The 10,000-nt window shown below is 40.7% G+C and overlaps 1 protein-coding gene across 1 annotated transcript in view; it reads left to right on the top strand.

Moving 5' to 3' along the window:
* Window positions 1-10,000, top strand: part of igdcc3 (immunoglobulin superfamily, DCC subclass, member 3) — a 72,505-nt gene that overhangs the window by 57,540 nt on the left and 4,965 nt on the right. Inside the window, exons 7-10 of the mRNA XM_060859526.1 lie at window positions 1,953-2,118; window positions 4,521-4,768; window positions 7,127-7,291; window positions 9,785-9,973. Of these exons, the coding sequence (XP_060715509.1) occupies window positions 1,953-2,118; window positions 4,521-4,768; window positions 7,127-7,291; window positions 9,785-9,973 (768 nt within the window). The remainder of the gene's footprint in view (window positions 1-1,952; window positions 2,119-4,520; window positions 4,769-7,126; window positions 7,292-9,784; window positions 9,974-10,000) is intronic.

The following is a 10,000-nucleotide window of genomic DNA, read 5'->3' as shown; positions in this document are numbered from 1 at the left end:
ATCCCTTTAATAGAAAACAAACCTTCAGGTTGTAGCTGCTTCACGGTCAGAGCTGCTGTTGTAGAAAACGACCGAACGCTTCCTGACCAATCAGAATCAAGCATTCAACAGCACTGCGGTTACTGATGATCTCATTAACGGTGCAGACGCCGTAGGTGAACATATTTGAATATCATCTGCATGTACATGGTGTTTGGCAGCATGTCGAATGATGATACGGAGCACCGCAGGTTACACAAACCGAGGCGGGCTGGCGTTAAGTGTGAACATACAAATAAAAAATTAAATGAAATATACACAGAAGAACGACTCGAAAAGAACATCTCCCGATCTGTTACTGTATCTGCTGCTAAAAGACAGTGTGATGAATCCTCCAATCAGAAGTCGCGTTCTAGAACACTGCGCTTCCTCTTGTGACATTGTTTCTATAGCAACGACTCCATCACAGGGTCTCGTTTGACAGATGCGACATCGTAATTTAAAAAATAATAACAACAACTTTACCATTATTTATGATCCCGTTGCATGGAAAATGTTTATTTAAGATTTATTAAACACCATTCCATCACAGGAATGTCGTCAGGACAAAGGAGGTTGTTTTCTTGTTTCTCAGTCACATGACATGTTTTTGTTTGTTTGTTTGTTTGTTTGTTTGTGTTTTTTGTCTTAACTTTTAGAAAGAGAAAATGGGATGCTGGTGGTTGATCAACTGTGTGTGTGTGTGTGTGTGTGTGTGTGTGTGTGTGTGTGTGTGTGTGTGTGTGTGTGTGTGTGTGGAAAAGAATTCCAGAAAAGTCCAATCTCTAGTTCTATGTGTATTCTATAGATTTGTAGACTTACAGTTCTTTGCTGTAATTTAAATTAGGGTCACATTTTGTTTTATTCCATTAAAGGTGGGGTCTCCGTTGTTTGAGAAATGCTTCAGAAAACTGAGTCGGTACGACTAACAAAACAAAAACAAAACAAACGTGTAGCCAATGAGCAGAAAGGGGCGGGTCTTGTCAATATGTGGCGGAGAGAGTGTTCAGTGCGCGTGTGTGACATTAGCAGAAAGCGGTTTTAACATTGACATGGAGGATAAAAACAAAGAAAGAAAGAGAAGAAAGACTTACGATAAGGTAAGAAGTAGGACGTGTTAATATAGGATCAGCTTTCCAGCGCTGGAGAGAACTGAAGGAGCAGGAAGTTGGTCACATATTCACAGATTGGAGTTTCCTGAGTCAATAACTCCTGAGCTAAACGCTGTTACTACACAAATAACACCTCTTTTCTATCGTAGTAATGTAGAGACGCAGCTACAACCGTGTTTTGTGTAGTAACAGTGTTTAGCTCAGGAGTTATTGACTCGGGAAACTCCAATCTGTGAATATGTGACCAACTTTACTTAAGACGCCGAGGCGCTTTTTTCCTTCTCGATAGGTGAGTAACGTTGGTTTTGCTTTGTTACACAGAACTAATATATGCCTTTGTCCTTTACATGATTATGCTTGTGTGTCATTTTTACTTGTTTGTTTATCTGCAATCGTATTGTTCTTCACTTCAGCTATGATAAAGACACGTTTCTTTCCATTAGTTGCGTATGTATGTGTGGGCGGAGCTATCAATACAAGGGTGGGACCCATTTGGGTTAGGGGCGTGTTTGTTTTGATGATTTCAAATGTCAACATTGGCTTTCAAACAACAGAGACCCCACCTTTAATCTAACGTGGGGGTACAAATTTTGCACCCTTGTTCTCTAGCCTTAACTAAATGACATCTTATTATTACTTAGATCGTATACTGTGCTGCTGAATCGTTTTCTCTAAATTCTTTGAGTTGATTAGATTTTTTTCTGGTTTAGAAAAGTTCAGTAAACGTTTTTGTGTTTCTTCCAAACACAGACACGTGTTCGCTCTGTACTGAATGTTTTATATGGTATTAATCTAAGATGTTGTGTCCGTGAACCTGTGCAGCTCCAGCGGAGTTCGTTCAGCCTCCTCAATCCGTCGCACGTCCCGTCGGCACCACCGCCATCTTCACGTGCCTGGCACAGGGCGAGCCGTCTCCTCAGCTCACGTGGCTAAAGAACGGCCAGATCCTGGAACCCGGTGGTCACGTGAAGCTCAGGAACAACAACAGGTGATGAAAATTCATCTCTAATGTTCTCAGTGCTCTCACTTCTGGTGGAGTGGTTTTTATTCTGAAACGGAGGCTTTTCTAGATCGAATCTCGAGCGCAGCGTGAGCGTGATTTTCGACTCAGCGTGAGAATGAAATGAATTCACACAGACGTCTAGATGTTTTTTTTTTCTTTCTCCTGAGATGCTGTATTAAGTTATAGCTGAAATAAGAACTCTCTGACTGTGTCTCAGGCTCACAATGGATTATTTTCACTGCACACAATAACACGCTTTGTAAAGATCTCAGCCTATAATAACACATTATTAGGTGTATATTTTCACATCAGGTTTAAAATCGTGCGTGTCGTGTCATTTGGTGTCACATGATGTCAGGTGGCATGTGAATGAATGAATAAATAAACGAATGAATATAATATTTACACTTTCATACCTCTGTTTTGTTCTTAAATAAATGCTTTTCTAAACTGCCGGCTTGAGCCGCATGTCGCTTCACTCCTCTAGAATAATACTCAAAAGCGCTGCGTCGAATCCTCGACTTTGTAAGACCTATTTACATTCCTGATTTTATTTTTATTTATTATTTTTTTTTTTAATGAAAGGCGAAAGAAAGGTAAAGACAGGATGCTGTGAGAATTTTTTTTATTTGCATATTTTGCTATTCGACTCATTTATCTGTTGAATGTTTTTCTTTCTTTGCCTCAGGATTAGCAGAACAAAAACAGATTATATATTCATATATTCATATGTGTATAATACACTCGATCACATATAAACACACACGGGAATAAGAGAGCGATGATGAGACACAGACGCCTGCGAGACACTCGGTACTTTTTAAAACCCTGGAAAAAAGAAAAGATTAAATCTCTGCCTTCTCTCGCGTTTTTTTTCCTCAGGGTTCATAAGTGCTCCGAGCGCTCGATTTGTACATTTGCTTTCTCTTTGTTTGAGCTTTGAACGGATTTGAATTAGACCAAAAACAAGGTTCCTTTTGTGTTGTTAGGGTTTAAAGGGACAAACTGAAGAAATGTTGAAGCGAATGTTATTTTATAAAAGAATAAACAAGGTTCAGTTCGTTTTTGTAACAAAATGCAGATCCAGTAATTCTGCAATGTATATAACATTTTTCTCATTCTCATGGTAACTTTTTTTTTTTCGTTTACATTTACAACATCTGAGTGTTGAACAAACGTCTATCGATAATACATCAATACGTAAACTGTGACATTACTCAGAAATTAAATGGAAGTAAAAAAGAGACAGATAAATTAATTTATTAACAGATAAATTCATTCATTCATTCATTTTCTACCGCTTATCCGAACTATCTCGGGTCACGGGGAGCCTGTGCCTATCTCAGGTGTCATCGGGCATCAAGGCAGGATACACCATGGACGGAGTGCCAACCCATCACAGGACACACACACACACACACTCATTCACTCACGCAATCACACACTAGGGACAATTTTCCAGAGATGCCAATCAACCTACCATGCATGTCTTTGGACCTGGGGAGGAAACCGGAGTACCCGGAGGAAACCCCCGAGGCACGGGGAGAACATGCAAACTCCACACACACAAGGTGGAGGCGGGAATCGAACCCCCGACCCTGAAGGTGTGAGGTGAACGTGGTAACCACTAAGCCACCGTGCCCCCTAACAGATAAATAAACTAAATAAAAAATAATTTAATACAAATAATTCTATAAAGGAAACCAATACGGCAAAATGTGGAAACGTGATAAAGAAATGAAGAAATGGCCAAAAAGGATACGAGAAATATAAGAAATCAGAAATATAGAAAAGAAAGAATTGTAGTTGAATTGACTAGAATGAGTGATTTTTTTTAGGTGAAATTCGAAATTTAAATTGTTGAAATTTATTGTATTGTTTATTCTACAAACATAGCATAAGATTACTGCATAGAATTATTTCCAGCCTGACTGAAATTAGTCTAAGAGTTTAAATAAAATGCAGACACTAAATTTCTAATGTGTTTATAGTAAAATAAATCTTTTGCAGTGCTGGGAAAAAAAAAGGAAATTTAAAATAGCTAATAAAATCTAACAATGATCGGGTTTGTGGTTTCTGCTTCAGGTGTCTTTATAAAGGGGATTTAAGTGCTTTGATGCTGTGGATGTCCCTGCAGTGTAGCACGGTTCCTTTCCCTTTCACTCGCTCCCAGAATTGAATCGGAGGCAGGAGCGTTATCTCATCAGCGGCCCTTCCAGAATTGATTGTGTCGATCCGAGCCGTGTGAATACATCAAACATAATATCCATCATTCAGACAGCATGAGGCAGATCCAATATGGAGAGATGTTTGTATAAGCTCTAAACCAAATGAACCGAATACAGCATCTAAATCATTTCTTTTCTCTTTTTCTCTGCTTCCTGCAGCACGCTGACTATCTCCAGCATCAGCCAGGAGGATGAAGCGATATATCAGTGTATAGCGGAGAACAGCGCTGGCTCTTCTCAGGCCAGCGCTCGTCTCACGGTCCTGTGGGCCGACGGGTTACCGGGCATCCCGAGTGGTGTACGTGCAGATGCCCTCTCGCCCACCTCCATACAGGTGTCGTGGAACGAGCCAGCTCAAAACACACAGGACATCATCGGCTACGTGCTTCACATCCGCAAGACTGCAGGTACAAAGTTAAGAAAATCAATCACACCGTTTATTACGGATAGTAAAACACATTATGCTGTAGCACTGCTATGTTACCCAGATGCTTGCTGTGGGGTTGATAGGTGGGTTTTATGATCATTTCTATTGTGCTAGTAGGTGGTGGCTCTCGTATTCCAGATGCTAGGGTGTTGCTAATGGTAGCTTTTGGGGATGCTAGATGGTTACTATGGTATTCCGTGCGACTTTTTCTTTTGTTGCTAATAAATAGTTGACATAGTGTTCAAGGTGATTGCTAGGGTGTTGCTAAATAGTTGCTATGGTTTTCCGGATGGTTGGTAGGGTGTTGCTGGCTGGTTGCTAGGGTGCTGGTAGGTGGTTGCTACGGTATTCAAGGTGGTTGCTGTGGTTTTCCAGATGGTTGCTAGGGTGTTGCTGGGTGGTTGCTAGGGCGCTGGTTTGTTGTTGCTATTGTATTCAAGGTGGTTGCTGTGGTTTTGCAGGTGGTTGTTAGGGTTTTTCTGGGTGGTTGCTATGGTATTCCAGATGGTTGCTGAGTGCTTGATCTGGTTTTCTAGATGGTTGCTGGGGTGCTGCTGCATGGTTGCTAGGGTGTTGCTAGGTGGTTGCTATAGTATTCCAGGTGCTTGATCTGGTTTTCCAGATGGTTGCTAGGGTGCTGCTGCATGGTTTCTAGGTGGTTGCTATAGTATTCCAGGTGCTTGATCTGGTTTTCCAGATGGTTGCTAGGGTGCTGCTGTGTGGTTGCTAGGTGGTTGCTATAGTATTCCAGGTGCTTGACCTGGTTTTCCAGATGGTTGCTAGGGTGCTGCTGCGTGGTCGCTAGATGGTTGCTATAGTATTCCAGCTGCTTGACCTGGTTTTCCAGATGGTTGCTAGGGTGCTGCTGCATGGTTTCTAGGTGGTTGATATAGTATTCCAGGTGCTTGATCTGGTTTTCCAGATGGTTGCTAGGGTGCTGCTGCGTGGTTGCTATAGTGTTCCAGGTTTTTGCTAGAGTGTTTTTAGGTGATTGATAGAGTTCTTGTAAATGGTTGATATGTTATTATAGGTGGTTGCTAGGGTGTTGCTTGGTGGTTGCTTTGTTATCCAGGTGTATGCTACTATGTGCTAGGTGGTCGCTATAGTATTCCAGGTGATTGCTAGGTGTTGCTAGGTGTTGCTAGGTGTTTGCTATGGAATCCCAGCTAGTCTTCAGATATTTTTGAGAATCAAGCAAACACACATGGGATCATGATTTCTAATCTGGGACCAGCTGCCTTCAAGCTTCCATGTAGAACCGTACAGCAAAGTACATTCAGACTCTAGATCTATTTTAGGGAGCTAAGAACCTGTAACTATACGAAGAACCCATTTTTCTGAGAAAGAGAAAGAGAGAGAGAGAGAGAGCGAGAGAGAGAGAGAGATCAGTACGACGCTTGCTTTACCATTAAATGACAAGAGACTTGTGGTTGAAGAAGCTGAACTCAGTCCTCAGTCTTCTATAAAATAAAGGCACTTAAAAGGGAATATTTACGTTCAGATCCACCGTCTGCTCCATTCTTAAAGACTTCTCACCCTGGATTATGTCTCAGGTCAGGGTCAGTGGTTGAAAGAGACAAAGCAAAAGAAAAGACAGAAACAAAAACACACGTCAAACTGCAGAACGTCTAGAAGAGCCTTGAACCTGTCACATGGATTTCTCAAGGAACCGTAATGAATCTTTTATGAACTTGTAATGAATAACACTTTAGGAAACGCGTACGGCTTCAATTTTTCACTGCTGCTGTTTTGTGCAGTGCAGTAAATTACTCCCACGCTGCCATGCCGGTTAACAGCTCCTTAGCCACCAGCCCATTTATTACCAGCTCGTGTAGCAATAATGCTGCTATAAACATCGGGGAAAATAATACAATAACTTCTCCTGTGAATCCAGACGAAAGGGCTCGGTGTTTCTTTTTACATTATTTTATAGAACTTTATACCACAGCACTGTTGAATTCTGGAATCTGATTGGTCAGAAGGTGTGCGTGGTTTTTGTAAAAAGTCCCGGCTGTAACATGAACGGCAAGCTTGCATTGATGTGCCCTGATCTCTAATATGTAACTGTTTCTATAGCAACAGCTCATACTGTACATAGGGAATTAGATGTAGTAAACTTCGATATGAAGAGATGTTGATTGGACACTTCATGGTTTCTTGGTAACGTAACATTCTTGGTAAGGGTCAACATGTTTGGTCGATGTGCTGAAATATAAAAAGTATGAAGTTAGAACTTTTGCACGTGATCTATGGCAACCAGTAGTAAGTTAGGAACGACTACTGACTACTTCATACCATGTAAAGTAAGGTTTATTACCGTTTACGCTGTCGTCCTCAGACCCAGTAGAAATGGAGTATCAGGAGGCGGTGAGTAAAGTCACACTCCAGCAAGTGGTCGCCGATCTCGAACCGTCCACCAGCTACAGCTTCTATGTGAAGGCTTACACGTCACGTGGAGCGAGCAAAGCCTCCGCCACAGCACAGGAGAGCACACTCGGAGAAGGTACCACACACACACACACACACACACTTCAAATTTATTTTTATTGTGCGTAGCCAAAAACACTACCACAGATAAATGCTGCTCTTCACCTTTAATTCCAAGAGGAATTGTTTTGTTCTAGAAAAGAAAAGGAATGTCATTCCACAGAAATTAATTTCCTTAGTTTGTACCTCCTAGTATACTGTACACAGCATTCATTTCTCTCCTGCTTTAATAAGCTTTTGTAAACACATGGGTGCAAAATCAGGGTCACACACACACACACACACACATTTCATTGCACAAGTGGAGCTATTAAATAAATAGCGGCTTATTTTACGAGTTGTTAATTATGTTGTTCGAAGCTGCAGGGGCTCATTTCAGCAGTGTAGAACAAAAAGAAACACATACCGCTCATACTTCTGTGTGCTTCTGTTTATTTACTTTATTTATGAAATAATTATTTAAAATTTCATATATTTGATGAACTAGTGTATTATAAAGCTAGCACAGTGATACCAAATAGCACAGTGAGACCTTGCTCGTATCTCAAATTGATCGTATCTCAAAACAATTTTCCCCATTTAAATGAATTGAAATCCCATTAATCCGTTCCAGCTCGCAAAATTCCACTCCAGTTGTTTTGTTTGTGTTTTGAATATGAAAAATGTACAGTACCTGTATATATAAATGACAAATATTGTATAAAACATACAGTAATAAAAGAGAATGTTAAAAAAAAAACTTTACGGAAGATGCGCACGGAGGTTGAGGGAGGAGTAAACAGGCGGAGGAGTAAACAGGCGGAGGAGTAAACAGGCGGAGGATTAAACAGGTGGAGGAGTAAACAGGCGGAGGAGTTAGGAGGAATTACACTTTCACTTTCGCTCACTTACTCGCTACTGTACACTCTTAATGCTACTTTACACTTAAATGGAACTTAACTAAACTTCACTAAAATTAACGAACTTAACTGAAATTCTGTCAGGACCACTTTGTCAAAAGAGAATTTATTCGATGATACGCATACAGTTAGTGTTGGCGGTATGGTTCTGTTCTGGGCAAGAATCCACGCTCCCGTCCGTGCGCATTCTAGAAAATAGAATAAACCCCCGTATAACAGAACCACTAATCATGCATAGAGTTTTGTTTTTTTTTGTTTTTTTTGGAAATAATAATTGAATAAACGGATAAATAAATAATTAAATAATTAGGGAGAGAGAGAGAAATATATGTGGAGATTTATGACGTAAACTGGTACAGCGAACACAGGTTCCGGCTCGGTGGAGTCGGGGTTGGAGGAGGGAGTTTAAATCGCAGCAGCAGCGAAGCGCTAGAAAGCGGCTCTATGAATGGGAATTTAATTGGTCGGGTAATATGGAGGTCGTAACCGGATTGGTGCGCGTCGTGACAGCTGTTTAACAGCCGATGCACACTTGACGACGTGGCCTGTCAGAACTAACGCGATGCTTCATTTCTCTTAACTGAACTAATTGCTACAATTTCTGTTTTCTTTACATTAATTTTGATTAATTTTCTTCATCGCTTTTCTCTTCACTTGTTTTTGCCTTTTTTGTCACTCTTTCCTCACTAACATCTGCCGGTCGTTTTAATAAAAACCTGTCCGGTCGGCATATCGGATGCGGTGTAGTCGCACAAGTTAAATTTTTTAACGGATCTAACGCTTAAAACGGATCCGAAAATTATGGATCCGCAGATGGTCAGCACCTCACGCAGCGCCTTTGCGACTCTCCATAGGAAATGAATGACTTCCTGTTTATCGGCCGTTGTTTGTCGTGTGCAGTGTGAAGGCGGCTTTAACCGAGTGAGACGGGGGAAGCTGAGGCGGGGAAACAGAGCGCACGTGGTTGTTGGGGATCTTTGTTTCTGAGGCGGCTCGGATGCTCGTATCTCAAAAATTTGTTCGTATCTCAAGCCAAATATTTGGTCGAATCACAGCTCGTATCTCAAAAAATTCGTATGTCAAAGCGCTCGTATCTCGAGGCATCACTGTATATTAAAAGAAACGTACAAAGGAAAAAAAAATGAACGTAAAAAAATTCGATTCATAATTAGTTTGATCCAAACACACACCAGTGCTTTGAATGTTAACTTATACATGTTCGGAATCTGAACACAGTCCAGTTGTAAATTTTTTGATTTAATTAAATTGATTCATTTTGAATTTAAAGTATTTGTTTCATGAGTCTGGATTAAATCCCAATGCCGAATGTAAATTTATAGCCAGTCTTGGAAAAAAGTGCTTAAAATATGACACGTAAACTGACGAAGACAAAGTTTATTGTAATAACGTTTCATCAGATTAATGATTTTTATTAAATTACCAAAAGCTCCATTTTGTTGTTGTTTATTGTATAAATGTTTATCTCACTGTCCTGTACTTCAGTAACACATTCACGTTGTGTTTATTCGCTTTATCCCCCTTGTTATTATAATATGGTGTGAAGTCCCTTAAATAATGTTCCTTTACTGATATCACGACCTTTCCTGCAGTTCCTGCTCCTCCGTATCTGCACACTAAGATGATGAACTCCAGTGTGGTTCAAGTGACCTGGGAGCCGTCGGCTAAAATGGGTCAACACGACGGCTTTAAGATTTATTATCGCAAAGCACACGAGCCGCAGTACACAGGACCCGTCACCTTCAACCGCAACGTCACACACTACAACATCTCTCTGATGGGTGAGATCACACACACACACACATATT

The sequence above is a fragment of the Tachysurus vachellii genome, chromosome 23, assembly GCF_030014155.1.
Source record: "Tachysurus vachellii isolate PV-2020 chromosome 23, HZAU_Pvac_v1, whole genome shotgun sequence".
NCBI classification, from domain to species: domain Eukaryota; kingdom Metazoa; phylum Chordata; class Actinopteri; order Siluriformes; family Bagridae; genus Tachysurus; species Tachysurus vachellii.
This window is presented reverse-complemented; position numbering and strand designations above follow the sequence as displayed.